At 44.6% G+C, this 21,178-nt stretch overlaps 2 protein-coding genes and 2 non-coding genes across 5 annotated transcripts; all 4 read left to right on the forward strand.

Moving 5' to 3' along the window:
- Nucleotides 1-548: 548 nt before the first annotated feature.
- slc25a3a (solute carrier family 25 member 3a) lies at nt 549-5,979 on the forward strand. Of its 2 annotated transcripts, none has more exons than XM_070549832.1 (8): nt 549-663; nt 1,442-1,609; nt 2,126-2,250; nt 3,658-3,837; nt 4,053-4,234; nt 4,788-4,960; nt 5,067-5,177; nt 5,525-5,979. In XM_070549832.1, the coding sequence occupies exons 1-8, from the start codon at nt 582-584 to the stop codon at nt 5,683-5,685; spliced, it is 1,182 nt and encodes a 393-aa protein (XP_070405933.1). In that variant the 5' UTR covers nt 549-581; the 3' UTR covers nt 5,686-5,979. The 2 variants fall into 2 exon arrangements, with proteins under 2 accessions (XP_070405933.1, XP_070405926.1); XM_070549825.1 differs by lacking the exon at nt 2,126-2,250 and adding an exon at nt 3,354-3,478.
- LOC139072273 (small nucleolar RNA SNORA53) lies at nt 4,266-4,465 on the forward strand. The gene has a single exon (XR_011521838.1). It is a non-coding gene; the product is annotated as a small nucleolar RNA SNORA53 (small nucleolar RNA).
- Nucleotides 5,217-5,416, forward strand: LOC139072274 (small nucleolar RNA SNORA53). The gene has a single exon (XR_011521839.1). It is a non-coding gene; the product is annotated as a small nucleolar RNA SNORA53 (small nucleolar RNA).
- Nucleotides 5,980-15,588: 9,609 nt separating the features above from the next.
- On the forward strand, nt 15,589-20,915 carry ldhba (lactate dehydrogenase Ba). The gene is made up of 8 exons (XM_070549838.1): nt 15,589-15,748; nt 17,997-18,133; nt 18,272-18,389; nt 18,467-18,640; nt 18,727-18,900; nt 18,993-19,110; nt 19,845-19,968; nt 20,248-20,915. The coding sequence occupies exons 2-8, from the start codon at nt 18,005-18,007 to the stop codon at nt 20,413-20,415; spliced, it is 1,005 nt and encodes a 334-aa protein (XP_070405939.1). The 5' UTR covers nt 15,589-15,748; nt 17,997-18,004; the 3' UTR covers nt 20,416-20,915.
- The last annotated feature ends 263 nt before the right edge of the window (nt 20,916-21,178 follow it).

A 21,178-nucleotide genomic window follows, 5' to 3' on the forward strand; every position in this document is an offset into this window, starting at 1 on the left:
AGGGCAGTTTTATTAAATGTCATACCCAGGTAAGGCACATATGTGTATCCTATGTACTCTAATGCTTCAGAGCCAAGAGATATAAGTCCAACAGTTTGATAAATGCAACCAGATTTAAAATTCACATTTTACGTTTTGCTGTTTTAATGAGTAAATGAACTCACTTTTTAAGTGTCTAAAGATGGCGCCTGCTCTTCCTCTTGCTGTTTACGTTTTACATAAATTAATCAATCAAACGTTTTACATAAATTAATCAATCAATCATGATTGATCGATTGATAGATTTATAAATGCAACCAGATTTTAAATTCACATTTTACGTATTTCAGTTTTTTTTATGAAATATGAAACATAAAATATTTTGCAAACCAGGATAGAATGGTTATTATAGCGCTAAGTTCACATTTTCTTTACTAAACTCCCCAAAACAGCTTTCTGCTGGTGGCAGAAGGACGCAGTCAGCACTAATTAGCGAGGACAGCCAGTTTGCTGTTAAATGAAATAGCCAATCACAGTAGAGCCTTTCTAGCCAATCAGAGACGAGAAAGGCGGGATCTTCCTTGGACATACTAGAATTCCATATGACGCTTGCCGGGAGGTCATCCAGTCTTTCTGAGCCGCCGGCAAGAGGAAGCGCAGGCGCCATCTTCAGACACTTAAAGAGTGAGTTAATTTTACTCATTAAAACAGCAAATGGTAAAACTAACGATCCACTCTGTTCCTGAAAGGCGTGCTACAGTGCATTATGTAATTATTTTGACGTTTGTGGGTTTTTGGAAGGGCCCATTGATCTAGGATCGGTCAAGTTAGCTTAGCATGAAGCTAGTCAGGCCGCCTGAGTAATGAGAAGAAGAGGAGAAAACGGCCGTTTGAACTGATAATATTTACATCTGACTCATGATCTGAACGATCTGTTTTTTAACAGATGACTCAAGGTGTTTTATTTTCCTTTTTGCTCTGAAATCAAATGCGTCCTGTCTTCGGTCATCCATAGTTTGCCTTATGGTGCGTTCATTTTCAAGTAGGAAGTCGTAATTTTCCCTTTCCTTACTGGGAAAATTAATTGGATTGCACTTTAAAACCGAAATTACGATATGGAAAGAAATTTTGTTAAACAATCCAAAACTTAAATCTTATCACTGCTTCGTGTGCTTTGAATGGTAATAGAAGTAGAAATAAAGTGTTTAATTGTATTTAAATGATGATTTAGGTAATTTATTAGTGGTGAATTTGGGTAAAAGGCTTACGGCATCTGCTTATATCTCTATTAATAATTAGCTTGGCATTTGAACTCAAAATATTAACCATAAACGCAGTTATAACGTCTTGCGTGTTCATTCTCATGTAGAGGTTCTGATTTCCGAGGTGACCCAGCAGCAATGTCACGTGTCGAGCTGTGCTAGCCGAAGCTAACTCTCCGCTGACTTGTTGATTCTTGCAGCAGCTCCGCCGACAGGCAGCACCATGTACCCGACCTCCCTGACGCAGTTGGCGAGGGGCAACCCTTTCAGCGCTCCTTTGTTCAGTCTCCAGAAGGTGGAGGAGCCCCAGCAGCCTCTCCATCAGGGACAGCGGACTCGCACACTGGCAGCAGCCGCCACAGCAGACGGTAAACTCGGGTAGCTTGGCTCATTAGCCCCGTTAGCTTTACTCGCTACATTTACCCCGGTGGGGTTACAGTTTCCCTTTGTATTAAACGACAGGTGTGCATATTAAAATAATATCTGATTAAAACGCGTCGTTAGGTAAATAAAGTCACGATTGAAAATGTTTTTTATTGAAGAAGAGCTATTGGGCCTGTACCAGGCCGCCTGTGGAGGACAAGGAAGGACATGGGATTGGATGTCCTCTGGAGTGCAGCAGACTGGATCAGATGGACAATACTGGATTAGATGTGTTGAGCGTAGATCTAAAAGAGCAATTTAAAGAAGAATCTGTTCTGAATTTGTCATTTAGATCCACCTGATTCTAACATCAGTGTTTTGACCTTTTAAACGTCTAAATCTTAACCTGTGTGACATAGCTTTGGGTTTGAAACGCGTTATTTTGCATTTGCAGTCTTTACATTTAAACACTTGTGAACCCAGGTGACTCAGGCCTTTACCCCCCTGCTCTGTTTCTCCAGAGGGAGACAGTTGTGAGTTTGGCTCTCAGAAGTATTTCGTCCTGTGTGGTTTTGGTGGGATTCTGAGCTGTGGCACCACACACACAGCTGTGGTTCCCCTCGATCTGGTCAAATGCAGAATGCAGGTCTGTCTACCTGGCTCGCCGATATTCTTCCTCCGAACACCCGTCCTTCCCAGAAGTCCGTGTTTTGGTTTTTGTCTTTTTGTTTAACATATCAGCTTGCATGAGGGAGTTGATGCCGGCTCATTTTGGTTTCCACTCCATGTTGTTGTTTAAATCCACTGATCCATGTGTTGCAGTGATCATAAAGTGACCGCATGACTTTGTGCCAGTGTTCCAATGGTTTTAATGTCTGCTTGGCAAACATCTGACCCCTAAGAGCAGTGCTAAGAGTTTGTGCTGAAGGTCAGCGGAGGACAACTCTGCAGAAATCACACACACCATGACTCCTGGCTAATGAACATTGATATTTATATGGTTGAAGAACATGATGTGGTTTAAGTCTTGAAGCTTTTTTTGGTTTATTGTTGTTAATCATGTTAATTTGAGGGACCTCACTGATCTTTTGAGCTTGTTATGGAATCAGCTACAAGTTAAAGTTAACAGCTTAATCATAGGTAGGTATTGGCTTCTTTCTCTAGTTACTCTGATTCTCTCTCGGGTGTCAAACGATTTACTCAATCATTTAGTTTAGCAGATAATCCCAGAGACTTTTCTTAAATGAAAGTAGGGTGGATATTTCAGACCGATACAATATTCCCCGTAAAATGAGCTGGCATTTTTGCTTAAACATTGTCTTGTTACGACCAGGCATCACTGGAAGTAAAAAGCAGCTCATCAGTAAAATATTCACTTAAATGATCCAATTCTTTACATTTTACAGATTTTAAATACTTCTAATTCACTGCTAAAATGGAATCAAAGTCTCTAATTTCCCTCTGGGATTAATAAAGTATCTTTGAATTGAGTTGTCTGCATCTAAACTGTTAGGTCTGATGAGCAGGTACATCTTAGATAAGTTGCCTAACCAGCAACGCCTCACTGAGGTCTGTAACGCAGACATGTGATGCATCTATGAATATATCATCCTCTAATCTGTTTGTTGCAGAAGTTATGATGGGAGAGTCCTGCAGGCAAACTCCACCATCATACCACTAATGGGATTACATGTGTCCTGTGTTGCATGTGATCTGCATGTTGCATGTGTTGTGTTCCTTTCACCACAGATAATGTCAGCTGTGAGTTTGGCTCCTCAAAGTACTATGCCTTGTGTGGTTTTGGTGGTATCCTGAGCTGTGGCATCACACACACTGCAGTGGTGCCCCTCGACCTTGTCAAGTGCCGTCTACAGGTTTGTATGGACTCTCCACACTCCCAGCTCCTAGTAGTGACGACTAAGTTACAGGACATCATTCTAGAGACGCACACAAGTCACATATGATGCTCCATGGAGGAAAGCACTAGTTACTCATTCCGGTAGGAGGATGTCCTCTATACGTGTGTGTTCACCGAAGAGCTTCTTCTTTTCAGGTGAATCCAGATAAATACAAGAGCATTGGGAACGGCTTTGCAGTGACGGTCAGAGAGGATGGTGTCCGAGGTCTGGCAAAGGGCTGGGCCCCGACCTTCTTCGGCTACTCAATGCAGGGACTTTGCAAGTTTGGCTTTTATGAGGTGTTCAAGATTTTCTACAGCGACCTGCTTGGTGAGGTGAGTGACAGCTGTGCTGACGGACACCTGTGTGGTTGGTGCTGACTCAGAAATGCTGTTAGATCAGTGCTTACTTGTTTTGTCTCATACTTGAATTACACCAAGTTTAACTGAGGCCTGTTTTAATGATGGGTCAACATTTAAAAGCTACAGCACAGCTGTTCCTGCAGCTTTGAGCTGGTGGTGTTTTGATGTGTTGTGTTTGGTCTCAACAGGAGAACACCTACCTGTGGAGGACGTCCCTCTACCTGGCTGCTTCAGCCAGCGCAGAGTTCTTTGCCGACATTGCTCTGGCTCCCATGGAGGCTGTCAAAGTTCGTATTCAAACCCAGCCAGGCTACGCTAATACCCTTAGAGAATGTGCTCCCAAGATGTTCGCAGAGGAAGGACTCTGGGCGTAAGTCTGCTCCTTAAAAATGTCTGATTACAACACGCTCCTTAGATCCACCTCTGGAGGGCGCTGCTCCACGAGCAGAGTTCCTCAGCAGCTTCTTGGCTGTACAGTTGGAGGTGCTTGAGTCATTGGCGTGTGACAGCAGTCTACCTGCCCCCCCGCCCACCTGCGGCACTGGCAACCAGGTCTTCAGACCAGGTGCTCCCAGTGCTGAGAGTCGGGGGGGCGGACACACTTCATGGCTTTAACGATCATGAAACTTTTATGTAATAACTCAAATTCTAGATGCAACAGTATCGACTTTCTCTGCATTGTGGAAATCAGTAAGACCTAAATGTTCCAGCGTTTAGACACACGGGTACGCTCCACATCTAGAAATGCTAAACACACCAAGATGTTAGATCTGTTTAAAAATGCAGCCTTTCTGTTTTACCAACATCAAACTGGAATCAGGGTCTGATCTGGAGCTTAGGTCAGCATGTCTCTGATGATGCCTTCTCGTTTAGAGGTGGTGAGCATCAGTCTGATCTGTGTGTGTGTGTGTGTGTGTGTGTAGGTTCTATAAGGGTGTGGTTCCCCTGTGGATGAGGCAGATCCCCTACACCATGATGAAGTTTGCCTGCTTTGAGCGCACTGTGGAAATGCTCTACAAGCATGTTGTTCCTAAACCTCGCAGCGAATGTAGCAAACCTGAGCAGCTTGTCGTCACCTTTGTCGCCGGCTACATCGGTGAGTTCCTACAGGCCAAATATTTCAACATGGCAGCTGGAGCTTTCAGGTTCTGTTCTTCTGTTCCTGTGTCGGATCTGTGACTCATTCTGGTTCCTCTGAACAGCTGGTGTGTTTTGTGCCATCGTGTCCCATCCTGCTGACTCCGTGGTGTCGGTGCTGAACAAGGAGAAGGGTAGCACTGCTTTCCAGGTCCTCAAGAGGCTGGGACCCAAAGGTTTGTATCCAGATTACTACTTGAGTTTTGTCTCTGAACAACACGCTCCTTAGATCCACCTCTGGAGGGCGCTGCTCCACGAGCAGAGTTCCTCAGCAGCTTCTTGGCTGTACAGTTGGAGGTGCTTGAGTCATTGGCGTGTGACAGCAGTCTACCTGCCCCTGCGCCCATCTGCGGCACTGGCAACCTGATCTGCAGACCAGGAGCTCCCAGTGCTGAGAGTCGGAGGGGCGGACACAGATCTGATCTGAAGTTGTTTGCTACATTTACTGTTGGTGAATACAGGTTTTTATAGCGGTTTAACCCTGCTGGATCAGGCCTGGCTGACCTCTGTGTGTGTGTTCCAGGTGTGTGGAAGGGTCTCGTGGCCCGTATCATCATGATTGGTACTCTGACCGCCCTGCAGTGGTTCATCTACGACTCCGTCAAGGTGTACTTCCGCCTGCCCCGCCCCCCTCCCCCAGAGATGCCAGAATCCCTCAAGAAGAAGCTCGGCCTCACAGAGTAACCCCCCCCCCCCACCACCACCACCACCCAGTCTGCAGGCTCCAGCGCGTGCACACATCCAGCCCCCCACAACAAACATCAGTTTTCGATATTTATGTTTCTGCTCCTGCTGCTCCACACAGCAAAGCCGCTGCTTCTCGTGTTTATTTATGAACAGAAGAAGAGTTCAGGTTGTTGCTGCAGGCTGAAGACGTCTGATGGTAATAATTCCTCTGTAAAAACTCCCGTATGGTTTTATCTATTCTGTCATTAGAATATGTGGAAATTCCAATAAAAAGTAATAGTCCCAGGAAAATTTTGGCTGTTTTGATTCTTGAGTCATTTGCAGGTTGATTTCCAAGTCTTAAAAGAAGTGATTCAGAGAATGGTTCAGTCACCCCAAGGGGACACCTCTCAGCCAATCGTCTGCATAAAAGAATGCAGAGAAGTACTGAATGGGGAAGTCTCACCCTAAAGTGGGCAGCAAAGATTGCATTGATTCTGAAATTAAAAAAGTAAATCACATGTCCTACTGGGATTACTTCATCCTTGTCTGATACGTTCATAAACTGACATTTATTGTCTGAAATGAAAATCAGTGGTTTGAACGAATGTACCCACATCAATCTGATGCAAAATCACTGAAAATTATAAGTGACCTGCAATCGCATAGCGCCTTTTAGAGTTGGAGGACTCCAAAGCACTTTACACTACAATATCATTCATTCACACACACTGGTGGTGATGAGCTACATTGTAGCTGCAGCTGCCCTGGGGCACGCTAACAGAGGTGAGGCTGGCGCCAGCAGGCAGTCAGGGAGGGTTAGGTTTCTTGCCCATGAACACAACAGAATTCTTAGGGTCAAACCTGCAACCTTACGATTACTGGACATGACCATTCTACCAAGATCTGACCATAGACCCTTTCAACATGCTGAGGTCATGAAACTGACTATCAGATGGTTGTTCTGTTTTCATCAGCTGTACGGAGAAATGATATAAATGTAAATGTCCGGTCTGACAGTTCATTTCTGGTGTTTAGGTGCTGAAACTTAAAAGGGAAATGATTGAGAGGCTTGTCCAAGGTCCATTTGTGTCCCACAACAGCCTTTCACGAACAGAGTTTTGTCCCCCAACAGACCGTCGATGCAGATAGAAACTTTATAATGTTTTATGTTACCGTAATTTTACATTTTTTAAGCTGTGCAGGTCCTTCTAAAAAAATTAGCATATTGTGATAAAGTTCATTATTTTCTGTAATGTACTGATAAACATTAGACTTTCATATATATTAGATTCATTGCACACAACTGAAGTAGTTCAAGCCTATTATTGTTTCTAATATTGATGATTTTGGCATACAGCTCATGAAAACCCTAAATTCCTATCTAAAAAAATTAGCATATGAAAATGTTCTCTAAACGAGCTATTAACCCTAATCATCTGAATCAATTAATAAACACCTGCAAAAGATTCCTGAGGCTTTTAAAAACTCCCAGCCTGGTTCATTACTCAAAACCTCAATCATGGGTAAGAAATCCGACCTGACTGCTGTCCAGAAGGCCATCATTGACACCCTCAAGCAAGAGGGTAAGACACAGAAAAAAAATTCTGAATGAATAGGCTGTTCCCAGAGTGCTGTATCAAGGCACCTCAGTGGGAAGTCTGTGGGAAGGAAAAAGTGTGGCAGAAAACGCTGCATAACGAGAAGAGGTGACCGGACCCTGAGGAAGATTGTGGAGAAGGACCGATTCCAGACCTTGGGGGACCTGCGGAAGCAGTGGACTGAGTCTGGAGTAGAAACATCCAGAGCCACTGCGTACAGGTGTGTGCAGGAAATGGACTACAGGTGCCGCATTCCCCAGGTCAAGCCACTTTTGAACCAGAAACAGCGGCAGAAGCGCCTGACCTGGGCTTCAGAGAAGCAGCACTGGACTGTTGCTCAGTGGTAAAGTATTTTTTCGGATGAAAGCAAATTTTGCATGTCATTCGGAAATCAAAGTGCCAGAGTCTGGAGGAAGACTGGGCAGAGGGAAATGCCAAAATGCCTGAAGTCCAGTGTCAAGTACCCACAGTCAGTGATGGTCTGGGGTGCGACAGCTGCTGGTGTTGGTCCACTGTGTTTTATCAAGGGCAGGGTCAATGCAGCTAGCTATCAGGAGATTTTGGAGCACTTCATGCTTCCATCTGCTGAAAAGCTTTATGGAGATGAAGATTTCATTTTCCAGCACGACCTGGCACCTGCTCACAGTGCCAAACCCACTGGTAAATGGTTTACTGACCATGGTATTACTGTTGTTACATGCCAGTCAGGCAAGGTATGTGTTTCTCCCTTTGTTTTTCCTCTTTCTCTCCCCTCTCCTGTCCCTTTTTTACAAAGGGTGTAGAGACTATAGGTGTGGAGGCCCTGGATTGGCTATAACTTTCACCTTGGACCAATTGTGGAGCAGGGCAGAGGATAAAAGAAGGCTTCCCAGAAGAGCAGAGTGACTCTTCCTCCCACATGCTGCTGCTTGATTAACCCACCTGTGTTCTGGAGCTGCTTTTGTTTGAAGGTTTGGTGGAGGAGGCTGCGCAGTGGTGCAGTGGTTAGAGCCCTTGCCTTGCAGCAAGAAGGTCCTGGGTTCATCTCTCTGCATGGAGTTTGCATGTTCTCCCTGTGCATGCGTGGGTTCTCTCCGGGTCCTCCAGCTTCCTCCCAAAAACATGACTGTTTAGTCTGTCTGTGTAATTGTCCTTAGGCGTGAGTGTGTGTGTGCATGGTTGTTTGTCCTGTGTGTCTCTGTGTTGCCCTGCAATGGACTGGCTCTCTGTCCAGGGTGTACCCTGCCTGATTGCCCATTGACCGCTGTTGATAGGCACCAGCAATAAAAGCTGTGATAAACTGATGGTGCGTGGAGTGTAATTTCTTATGGTTGTCCAGTTACTATCACCTTCCTGACCTGGAAGGACAGGTGGGGAGTGGGGGTGTGTAACACTGGGCTCAATTGGCTTGCCAACTCTCCTGACCTGAACTCCATAGAGAATCTGTGGATATTATGAAGAGAAAGTTGAGAGACGCAAGACCCAACACTCTGGATGAGCTTAAGGCCGCTATCGAAGTATCCTGGCCTCAGCAGTGCCACAGGCTGATTGCCTCCATGCCACTCCGCATTGAAGAAGTCATTTCTGCAAAAGGATTTCTGACCGAGTGCATAACTGAACATAATTATTTGAAGATTGACTTTTTTTGTATTTTTCAGTTGTGTGTGTAATGAATCAAATATATATGAAAGTCTAATGTTTATCAGTACATTACAGAAAAAAATGAACTTTATCACAATATGCTAATTTTTTGAGAAGGACCTGTAAAAGGATGAGTCTAATGAAAAATGTTTGTCTTTTATTAACCAGATTTTTTTTCCACTAATTTAATTTCATAGTAAATCAACCCACGTGGGGGATCTTGTTCTGTGTGAAAATGAAGCAGTACAAGTGATAATGCTGCAGGATTTCATAATTTTATCCTTCTCAGCAGCAGCACTGCAGGTGCTCTCCATGTCCAAAATGTGTGTAAGCCAGCTCCTTAGTCAACTTAAAGTTGCGCACATTTTTCCACTAAGTTTTCTTTCATAAATCCCAAAGTTTGCATGGAAAGTTGCTTACGCAGTTTTCCGATCCCGTTTTGTGTGTAAGCAAGCTTTATAAATGAAGCCCCAGAACCAGGATCTTGAAATGAACCCTGAAGTTGACTGGCAGCCAGTGAAGCTGGAGGAGAAGCGGGGTGATGTGGGTGTGTTTGGAGGACTTGGTCAGAAGCCGAGCACAGGCATTCTGAACCACCTGTAGACGGTTCAGGGAGGTTCTGCTCAGGAAAGTGAAGACTCTTCTAGCATGAGATTGTTGAAATCTCCATTAAAAGAAACAATGACCAATGGCTCAGCAACTGAAACAACCACAAGAGAGAACATGTATGAATCAAGTTAAAAACACATAGAAAACAGTTTATTAATGAAACACGCTTGTGTTAGAAACCCTCATTCTGCTGCCGTCGTGTGGAATCACAGCAGGTCAGACCAAGGAATGGATGCTGAACTTTTAAAATCTGGAGCAGCAGGAAGAGGATCTTTTTCCTCAGAGATCAGAACCATCAATGATGCCCGCAATCAAAAGCATTTCATCCGATTTCCAATAAGTATCCACAATAAGTCTTGTAGTCTGACCAACTGGGTCTTTTTCAGTGTTTTTGATGTGTTCCTGAGTCCATTACAGGTTTGTTCCTTAGACCTTTTTACTTCACTAAAACCGAATGACGCAGATAGACAGCTGTGTGTGACTGCAGCAGTGGAGTGGTTTTCCATGGATGATGCTGGGATTGGTCAGAGGAGATGTATTTCAGTCTGACGCACCTTTAGTGAGAGAGGAGGTGTGGCGTGTGATGTGGCCATTAGAATCCATTTGTTGCTCCTAAAAATGAGAGTTTGAGCCACGGAAGCAACAGAGCTCTTTGTTTTCAGAAAAGGTTGCATCTCAGAGTGCGTTTGTGCCGAGTAACAGCACAAAGGTTCATGGGGTCACAGGTAATAGGGTCCATTTGTGTGTTCCCTGATTGTAAAATCATGAGGCCATTACAGTCTGATATAATAAAACAGCCCCACCGAGGGATGGAAAGGTTTCCAGGAGCCATTATGAACACGCGTCCTGTTTTTTTTTAGAAAACTGCAGTAATTTAAAAAATCTCTGATTCCTGTGATTCATCCCAGTTCTGATGGGGCTGCTTCAGTGGTCCATTTCCAGTCCATCCATCTGCAGATGGGAACAGCCGGGCTCCACCTGCACCCATCAGGTTGGATGATCCAGTTCCATTTAAAGTGTGACGCATTGCCAGCGACCACCGTGAACCTCCTGCTTGGTTTAGGGTTCAGACCATCTCTGTTCAAAGTGCACTTCTGTTTATCTTGTGTTTAGAGATGGAACTACTGAACATTTCATAAAACAAACAAAAGTCACATCTTCTCTTCTGAACCTCAGCGCTAAAAAGAATTAAATTATTAAAATTGAAATGTTTTTATATTTTGAGTGGGAAGCTCAGATCCAGTTTGATATTGTTTTGCTAACGTTGTTTAATTCCATGTGGATTTTCAGGACCATTTTAAAGTGACAGTGTGTATTTTCCCTGGCGACAGGGGGCAGTACATACCTAAATGGATGCAAGCAAGCATTACTTTTGTGTTCAAGTAAGACCTTACCGACGGATGGCCATTAGGGTCAAAAATCCCTGGGAGCACAACCTCCATCAAAATAAAAAGAACGTCAGACACCCTTTCATCACTGGCAACGAGCGAAGACGTAAATGAGTAAAAAAAAATATTAATAGTGAAAGTTTTGTAACCATTTGTTAGAAATCAGTAAATGCATTTTGTCCTCACAGGCTTCCATAGAAGGAAATATGGCATCCGATATGACGTCGCCCAGAGACTTAGGATGTTTCTCAATGTCAAGGCACCTGGCCTTGCAAGGTGATGTCTTGCAAGGCCAGTCACCTTGCTTACGAGGACACTGTCCTTCCTTGGCCAAAGAAAACGGTTAAATGGAACAAACTTGCATCACGTGACCGCGGCTTCCACGACGGTCACGTAACGTCATGTGACACGAGAGGTAACGTTATATTTTATACGTATGAGTTTCAATATAAATATATAACGAGCATTTTACTTTTTAAATTGTGTATATGTTTGTTAAATTAAATATATAAGTGAGTTACTACCTGCTAGCCACCAAAGCTTCAACTACTAAGCAACTAACCAACCATAGATAACTTCTTTGGATCTAAAAAAAAAGCATTTTAGATTAGATGACTTACTTTTAAACTTGAAATTTGCCCCCGAAGTAGCTGCTGGCTTCTGATCCGCCATCCTTTAGAAAATACTGCGGTGTATTCTGGGAAATTTTTGACCAAGGCTAGGCTACAAGACACCTCCTGTGTATCCTTGCTCAGCTAGCTAAACGGCTAACAAACGGAGAACACACGCCTCAGTAGAACATGAACACTGGAACACACCTTGGCGGTTTCTGATGACGTATCTCCTAGGCAACCGGGGCGGGGCCAAGACATCAAGGCAAGGTTCCTTGGCATTAAGAAACACCCTTAGACCTGCTCCCATGTATTTGAGAACAGATTTTATGGTTATATGTTATGAAACTGTCAATATTTTTCATCAGCTGGGCATCTTTTAATTCATTTAAAACAATATTTTGATTGATATTGCCAGAGATTAATGGTAAAACTACACATTGTCACTTTAAGGCAGCAGGAGAACCTGAAATCTGTCATTAACATGATAAAACATTGATAAAGGTTAAGTTAGTGGTTTAGACCTGAGCTGAGGTATGACCTGGTTGAGCCACTCATGTTGTCCCGCAGAGCTGATGTGGGTGTAGGCTCATGTAGAGCTGTTAGTTTATTTTGTCAATATGGTTTAAATGGAACTGAGACAAAAGTGTGATGTCATCTTGAAGTAAAATGACAACAATAAAAATTAGCTGTAGCACAGCTTGGTCCAGGTTGCATTCAGACTAGGTGTTGGCTGACCTGTTCTGAAGGGTGTAAACTAGTTCTCTAAACAGAGGCTGTTCATCTTTCACACAGAAACACTTCAGGATGAACAAACGCTTATGGAACCACAGGCTGCTTAATAGATTGCAGAACTTGTAGTAAGTTGTGTCCCTTCAAAGCGTTGTTGTCTAGTTAGCTGTGAGCAGTGAGGACCTGTAGCGGTTTGTGTTGCTGTAGATCTGAAGAAGCCTCTGATAACTGTTGTTGAGTCTCATGAAGAGGATGACCAGGGATGTCCAAGTTCTTTATTTTGTGAAGTGTCCTCTTTTATCCAACCAGCTGTAGAGGCTCCAGATCCATCCTCAGACCAGAACCAGCTTTTTTAAACCACACTGGTTCTGATGCTGCTCCCCCAACAGCTGACTGCTGATCAATCATCAGAATAAAGCATACGCAACATCTTTTAGCAAACACTGACAGATTTAAGTTTCCTCTAAAAGTCCAGTCTACTCTGGCCCTTCTGCTGTCCAGGTCAACACTGAAGTATTTTTGTTCCTCTACCACCTCCACTTCTTCTCCTGTGATGGAACAAATGTTTGACACAATCCTGATTCTTCTAAAAAGCCACAGTCATGTCCTTTGTTTTTGTTTAATTGGTTTGAAAACCCGTGTCTACTGGAAGACACCATTCCACAAACTGCACCAGTTCTCTGTACTCATCCATCGTCCTGTCCTTGTCCATCTCTGACACACATGATAACTGCTGACTCATCTCATTATTTCTGCAGGTGGCAGGAATAAGACTCTTACTGAAAGTCTGAGGAGTATAGAGTAAAAATGAACAGTGAAAGTAAAGTCCTCCATGGTGCACCTGTGCTGCAGACAACCCAGTCAGTTTCTTATGTCGTCCTTAATCCAGGGGATTGTGGCGGCGTCCACCTGTGTCTTCTGGACTTCCATAATAGATCCGGATTGCATTAAATGCAATCAAATCAAAACATCTCCATTAGAGTTTCTTCAGCTTGCTGTGACCAACTTGTTCTTCTGCTCACAGGTTGTGTTTTTTAAAAGGTTTTTTTACACAGAGAAAGACAAGATCATGACCTTCTTTACCAGAAGCTGGTCCAGCAGAGGAGCTACATGCCTCCTGCCATTAGCATAAAAACCAATCCATTTTTTGTCTATGGTGGAACAGCTGACATGCTGCTGAAACACTTTTGGGCGTATTTCTAAGGTGATATAATCAATAGGATCACTAGGACCTCAGCCTGGAGTCAGGTTTGGAGAAGTGACTTGTTTTGAGTCGAGTGGTCAGACCTGTTCAACTGGGCTCGACACAAACCATCTATAGGGCAGTCCCACGGACCCAGCACCTTTGGGAGGGACCACATGGGGTTTGATTGCTGATTCAAATCACCTTATATGTCTCCAAGGGACAATTAAGGACAGTAGCAGGAGGGAGGGTCAGACGAGGTGAGCGCTGTGTCCCAGATGATTATTTTTATTACAACTCAGATATTGATAAAGCAATAAAATCACTGCTTGACTCAGAGGTGTGCTCTGATTCGTGTGAGGGCTCTGGTCCTGAACAGCAACACAGTTCTGTGTTTTTCTGAGGTAACTGGGAACTTTCATACTTGCCTTACTCTGAAACAATGTAGGTCACACGATACCAGTGTGGTAAAACATATTTGGGCAATCGGTCACTGACGGATTGGGTAACATAATCTTTGTCTCCAGGTTAAAGTCTGAGTTTGCCCAGATCCATGGAGATAAAGTTCAAACACAGGTTGGGTGTAATCTCATTCTCTCTGAAGAGGTAAACAGTTTAAAGGTGAAGCATAACAAAAACAAACAAAAGAGCCACACACACAAAAAAACAGCAGCGAAAGGGCATCATGCAAAAAAATCCATCATTATTCAGGAGACTTAGCATTAAAGATTAAGATTAAAGATTAAAGTCCCATTTAGTCGTCACACACACACACAGGTGTGTGGTGAAATTTATTCTCCGCATTTGACCCATCCCCTGGGGGAGCGGTGAGCTGCAGACAAGCCGCGCTCAGGGCGGACACTCTACCACTAGCCACTGAGTCGGTTCTTGCCATCTTCTTCCTGTTATCTGGGTCTAGGTATTGAGGGTAGCAACAGCAACCGGGGTATAAGCTGTCCTCTCTCCAGCTCTTCAGGAAAGATCTCAACAGGTTTCTCCAACATGTCCTTGGTTGACCCCAGGGTCTCCTCCCACGAACCAAAAACATGCATGTCAGGTTAATTTAAAACTCTAACTTCCATTGGTGTTAGTGACTGTGACTGGTTGTTTGTCTATATCTGTCCCTATAATGGATTGTTGACCTGTCCAGGATGTCCCCATTGCTCCCTGTGACCCTACTGAGGATTATAAGTGACGAGTGAGTGAAATCAATCTGTGGTGTCTGCACAATCCTAGAGATCTAAGCTGAAAAATCTAACATGTTTCCTTCCTTTGAAAGATTTTCAATCTAACCTTCAACAGACGCTCCCAGTTCACTTTCACTAGTCTTTTGGGTTCACCAGGTCTGTCCAGTACCTCCTTCCCCAGGATCCTTAGACAGCTTATAACTCATCGCTTCGCCCAAAGATCAAAACAGAGCTACAGGTCAGATGAAATTGTTACGCAATTGATCAAACCTTTGGTCCAGTACATGGACTCCCCTGTGCCTAAACACTTAGTTATGTCTGTACGTAGATACTGTTTGGGTTCAATCTTTTTTTTTTTTTTTTTTTTTTTTTTTTCTGTTTGGGTTCAATCTCAACCCTCCAGGTGACATCTATCCACGTCAAACTTCCAACCTCCCATGAAAAAGATGGAGTCCCCAGTTGACCCCACCCCCGGAGAACTCCTTCACTGAAGTGCTTGATTACACACACCCCACTCCTCCCCCACTGGGTAGAAAGGGGGTAAAATAACAATAATGCAGAGACAGATGACACACATCAAACAAGATGAACCTGAAGCAGAAGAATCAGCAGCCTTGGAACTAATGGGGTCTGAAAGGAAAGGTGTGTGACGGTTTGAACCAATCAGCATTTCTATGGAGGATAAACAGATTGCTAGCCAATAACTGTAAAGCAGCGGGAATTCATCATTTCTCAGAGCTATTGTTAAAGGTAAAAGAGGTGACGATACTAAAGCTGGATAAATCAGATGTCTATAGTCAGATCTCCAGCAGCAGGATCAGCTGGAGCCTCTGGTACCTTTTGAACATCCTGGTATTAACATAACAACATAAGTATGGAAGTATTTAATACACGGACTGGTTTTTCTGGATGTTTTTGCGGATGCACACCGGAGCCAAATCCGTTAACCTGGGCTCCTCTCTGGGTTGATTGGGTCTGATATCCTGCTCTGTCTCCTCCTCGCTGTGACCCCGCCCTCCATCCTCCTCCTCCTGGACTCCTTTTCCTCCTGCTGCACGCTCAGCCTCATTAGCTCTGTCCTCCAGCTCGGCGCTGCTCCGTCTCCTTCATTGGAACCGGTCATCGAACACCAACCTTTGAGTTAAAACCTGTAAGTCTTCGGCTTCCTTCCTCGTGTTTTATCGACTGCTTCCGTGTTTCTGTCGCTGTCGTCACGCGGCAGGCCCGCGTGCAGAAGCCCTCAGCAGTAATGGATGCTCCGGAAGGGCCTGAAGGAGACCAGGGACGCTGTGTGTAGCTTAAACCCTTCAAACAGAGATCAGTTCTGGTTTCTGGTGGTGTTTTACTTCTCTGGAACAGTTTAAGCTTCTGATTGATCACTATTCTGGTCTGAACCAGAACTCTCCTCCATGTTGACACGGATCTGGACCACTCAGACGTCGTGTTTTTAAAGGACTTCTCAAAAACAAACATCCCTTGTTACGTAACAAGAGGGTGTGTAAAGTACCACTTAATTAGTCGGGTGTTGTCTACAATTGGTGCTTAAATAGTTGTTGCCTCCACCTTGTTAGAGATGTGAAACATGTTTCTGGAGGAGGATGAGGGGCTCAAGCACAGAAAGTCCTTACATCTGCTCCTCTAAAGTCACCTTCCAGACAGCAGAGGAGCAGATCCAGCATGGCTGCTCCAACAGAAACTCCCCTACAGGTAGTGACGCCCACAAAGTTACAGCAGCAGCTGGAGGTGGATCAGAACCGACCTTTAGGAGATTAAAATAGCCCATGATTGTGGTCAGAAGGCTATTGTCTCCTAAACAAGAACCTGGACGTCAGCTGATTGAGGAGGTGTCCTCTTACAAACATGCAACACCCCCCAAAGAGGCCCGCCTCCACCATGACCTTGAGATGACTGGAATGCTAACATGTTAGCAGCTGGAGCTAGCACAGTCTTTTGTAGCTGGTGACCTTTGAACCTAAAGCCTCTGATCTCTGCTCTGAGACCTTCATCAAGGATCCAGGTGTTTCACAGCAGAGCTGGTTGAGTTTTCTGTCCAAAGCAGACATTTTATTCAGAATGTGATAAATGTTGACCTAGATTCTGCATTCAGGAGCTCCTGGCCTCTATGCTGTATGTGCTGATCTGACCCTTGATCTGCCTCAGTGACCGTCTGTTGCTACAGCACATTAATTCCTGTGCTGCAATAATAGAAACATCCATACTTGGCCTGCAGCTGAAGGAGATTTCAACCTTCATGGCAAAACAATTTGATTCATGCAGAAACAAAATCACTCCAGCCAAATGTGCTTTAGGAGTACACTGTGTGGTTTTTTTTGTCCCTATGTCTGTGAAATAAACCATAATTATGACTAAATGCTGAGGCACTGGAAACAAGAACACACTGCCCCACATATTTCTTCTGTTTTTGCTTTTTTTTTGTTTCTTAAATGTTTTGTTCAGTAAACACACTTCAGTCTCTAGAAACACGAGTGAGTATAAGATGCATTTCTAAAGCTGCCCAAACCAACCTGGCCCTGTGTGAAAATATAATTACAACCATACCAACTGGTTTGTGAGATGTTTGTGCCTCCATCGTGTTGTCAGACAGGTTCGGTTGGAGTCCTTTAAGTTCTGCAGGTCTGCTGGTAATCAGGTCTGGATGTGTCTAGTGAGACTGAACTCGGCTTTCCAAATAAAGCAGTTCAATAGTTAAGTCATCATTTAGAATGCATGTGTTGGGCCTTTCATCATTTTAAGACCCAACAAAGTTTCAGAGGCTATATAGAGACTCAAAGAACAATTTTCTATTGTAAAGCAAAAGTTCGATGACCCATTTTTTAATGAGGGGCGTAACTTTTTCACTCACCTGTGTTGATTTGGATAGTAATAAAATAAATCTGTGAGGAAGCAAATACTTCTAACTGATGCCGCAGAAGCTACAGACCTGAACGATGATGTGACTGCAGCATTCATCAGATCTAAAAACATCCCCATGGTTTCTTTGATTGTGTGAATCTGTGCTGCTAAAACGCTGTCATCTAGTAAAGCTGTTGTCGAATTTAACGTACAAGTGTAAACAAAGTGCAGAACACAAAATGATTAAATCAAATGATTAAAAGCATCTGTAGGTGGCAAAACCTTGGACCGATCCAGGCCTACTCTGGGTCCTGGTCTGTCACAGATCTTTTAACTGGATTCAACGGGAAGCTAAGCAACTTTTTCTTATATTTAAATCATTATCTTGAGCTCGTATGCGCTCAAATGACCCTTACAGGATTAATAAAAAGTCAGTCAGTATAAAGATAAACTGTAAATAAAAGAAAGGATTGTCATTTTTTTATGATTTGACGAGGCGTGTTTTTATTAGCTGACCGACCAGATTTGTGTCCCTGTTGCTGCAGCAGCCATCATGTCTTCAGTACTGCAGAAACTGATCACCCCCCAGGCCAGCTCCAGCTCTGACCCCCCCAGAAACAAGGTGACGGTGGTGGGAGTGGGCCAGGTGGGCATGGCCTGCGCTGTCAGCATTCTGTTGCGGGTAAGAACATCGAGTTAATCTTCACTGTGAAACTAGGGGCATAAATAAAGATACAAGAGAAAAGATGAATCCATGCCCGGGTTTGAACCGTAACACCCTGCCTGTTCTTCTGCTAACATGATGTCTCCTCCTGGTCAGGACCTGTGTGACGAGCTGGCTTTGGTGGATGTGATGGAGGATCGTCTCAAAGGAGAGATGATGGACTTGCAGCACGGCAGCCTCTTCCTGAAGACGTCCAAGATCGTTGCTGATAAAGGTCCGAGTCTGTAGCAGTGCTCTACTGGGACTCTTCACGCCGCTGTGTGCCTCACTGGGTTTCGTTTCCTCCCTCAGATTATTCTGTCACCGCCAACTCCCGCCTTGTCGTGGTGACAGCTGGCGTTCGCCAGCAGGAGGGTGAGAGCCGCCTCAACCTGGTGCAGAGGAACGTCAACGTCTTCAAGTCCATCGTCCCACAGATCGTTAAGTACAGCCCCGACTGCACCATCATCGTGGTGTCTAACCCTGGTCAGTCCTAGCGTGCTCCGTGGTTTTGTAAGAGATAACTTTATCATCTTTTAGAGTTGTGTCTTCTGTGTTTGTGTTGAACCTAGTTGATGTGCTGACCTACGTTACCTGGAAGCTGAGCGGTCTGCCCAAACACCGCGTCATCGGCAGTGGTACCAACCTGGACTCTGCTCGGTTCCGTTACATGATGGCTGAGCGTCTCGGCATCCATGCTAGCTCCTTCAACGGCTGGGTGTTGGGCGAGCATGGAGACACCAGCGGTCCGTACACACAGACGGCGAGAGAGGAGGTAATGATTTCCAGGTGGAACTGGAGCATGGAGCCTAATTGACTTGTTATTTTGTGACCGCAGTGCCCGTGTGGAGCGGCGCTAACGTAGCAGGAGTCAACCTGCAAACGCTGAATCCAGATATTGGCACCGATGCTGACAAGGAGCAGTGGAAGGCCACTCACAAGGCTGTGGTGGACAGGTAAGACCAAGGCTGAGCAGCAGGCTTGGTCTGTGTCTTAAAGGGACAGACGCCTCTTTATTACCATGAGGACTCTGGTGTTTAGGAGTCATTTTTAGGAGGACTGGACTTTCTAGTTAACAGAAATAAAGCAGCAGCATCTGATGCTTATGTAGAACGTAAAGTGGTAGGAGTTCGAACTGCTCACAAGAACCTTCAGTTTAAGAAAATGCTTCAGTCTGGCTGAAGAGTCAGAAAACATGAGCTGGGAATGTTAAACCCGCAACAGCCAGCTTTAGGAGCAGTTCGAAGAAAGGCAAAGTGTTCATGAAAAGGAAGCAGGGGTGGGCAACTCCAGTCCTCAAGGGCCCTGCATCTTTTTGTTGTTTTCCGGTTCCAACATAGTTGATTCACCTGTTAAGCCTCTCACCAGGCTCTGCAGAAGCCGGTTCTGCAGAAGCCGGTCAATCACCTGCTGCAACCAGAAAAGGTTCTAGTTCTAGTGAGTTGTCACCAAGTCAGCTAGAATAACAGCAATGTCCTGCATCAGTGAAAGGTCGGTATTTAATTCAAGTTTTAAAAGTATTCTCTGAGAGAAATCTGGTTGAGCTACACACACACACACACACACACACACACACACACACACACACACACACACACACACACACACACACACACACACACACACACACACACACACACACACACACACACAGCAGAGATTGCTGACTCAGCACCGCCTTGTCTTCCAGTGCCTATGAGGTCATCAGACTGAAGGGTTACACCAACTGGGCTATTGGGCTGAGCGTGGCCGACCTGACAGAGAGCATCGTGAAGAACCTGAGCCGTGTCCACCCCGTCTCCACCATGGTTAAGGTTAGACTCTGAGACACACAAGGTGACCCCCTGATCCCACTGCTGGGAGTTGTCAGATATTATCCATTTAACCAGCCAGTAAGTGGGTCTCACCTCATCTGAGCCTGGCTTAAAGATTCCATCCTTTCATTACAGAGCAGCTTCACTGACAAACCGTTCTTTTACCTATTATTTTTAAAAATGATCGGTCACTCTGAGTTTAGCATGCAGGCTGAACATGAAAATAGCCTTCTGCCCATATTTCTTGTTAGTGGTGTTTGATTAGGATCTGTTTCCCAGGACAAGTATGGCATCAATGAAGAGGTCTTCCTGTCTCTGCCATGCGTCCTGAACAGCAGCGGCGTCTGCAGCGTGATCAACATGACCCTGACGGATGCTGAAGTGGGTCAGCTGAAGAAAAGTGCTGACACCCTGTGGGGTATCCAGAAGGACCTGAAGGATCTGTGAACATAACTGTACCCCCCCCCCCCCCCCTCCCGTGCAGAGAATCCTAGTCACACACAAACACACACACACACACTCCTTCTCTAAACTGCTTTTCTCAAAGACTGCTACGGTCCTGTTAGCTTAACTGAGTGTATTTTTAAAAACAGGATTTTTCTTTAGGATCTTTCCCTCTCAGGTCTCCTCACTGTCTGATGTCTTGCGTGTGCTTGTGTGTGTGTGCATGTGTGTTAGCAGACATGAGCCGACCTGTGCTAGTCTTCTCTGTAGGAACTCTGTTTTAACTCAAGGATTAAATCCTGTCCCTGAAAAGCTCCTTTTCTGTCATGATTGCCTTGAAAGCTTCCTAAAATCCAAAACCCTTCAGCATTCCTCTCGACGGTAACCAACGCAGTAGCACACGGGGAATTGAGGCGAAGAAAGCTGTGAACACATCATGCTTGTGTGATCTTGTTTCAGCTGCGGTGGAACCTTAAACATGAATAAATTTAAATCATAAAAGATGTAGTGGGGTTTTGTTTTGTAATTCGATTGTGTTCAGCCTGCTTCTGCCTGGGAAAAGACTGACCTGTTCATGAGATTTAGGAGATCTGAAAACCACCAACAGACCATGAGTCAAAGGTTCTGACGGGCTGAACCCAGAAATGTATTCATTTATTTGTAAAGCACCTTTTTACCACCAGTCAAGGCGGCCCAATGTGCTGCACACTAAAACATAAAAACATAGCTAAATAATTCTAACAAAAGGACATGTTCTAGAGCTGTC

Source organism: Nothobranchius furzeri, chromosome 1 (genome assembly GCF_043380555.1).
Source record: "Nothobranchius furzeri strain GRZ-AD chromosome 1, NfurGRZ-RIMD1, whole genome shotgun sequence".
NCBI lineage: Eukaryota > Metazoa > Chordata > Actinopteri > Cyprinodontiformes > Nothobranchiidae > Nothobranchius > Nothobranchius furzeri.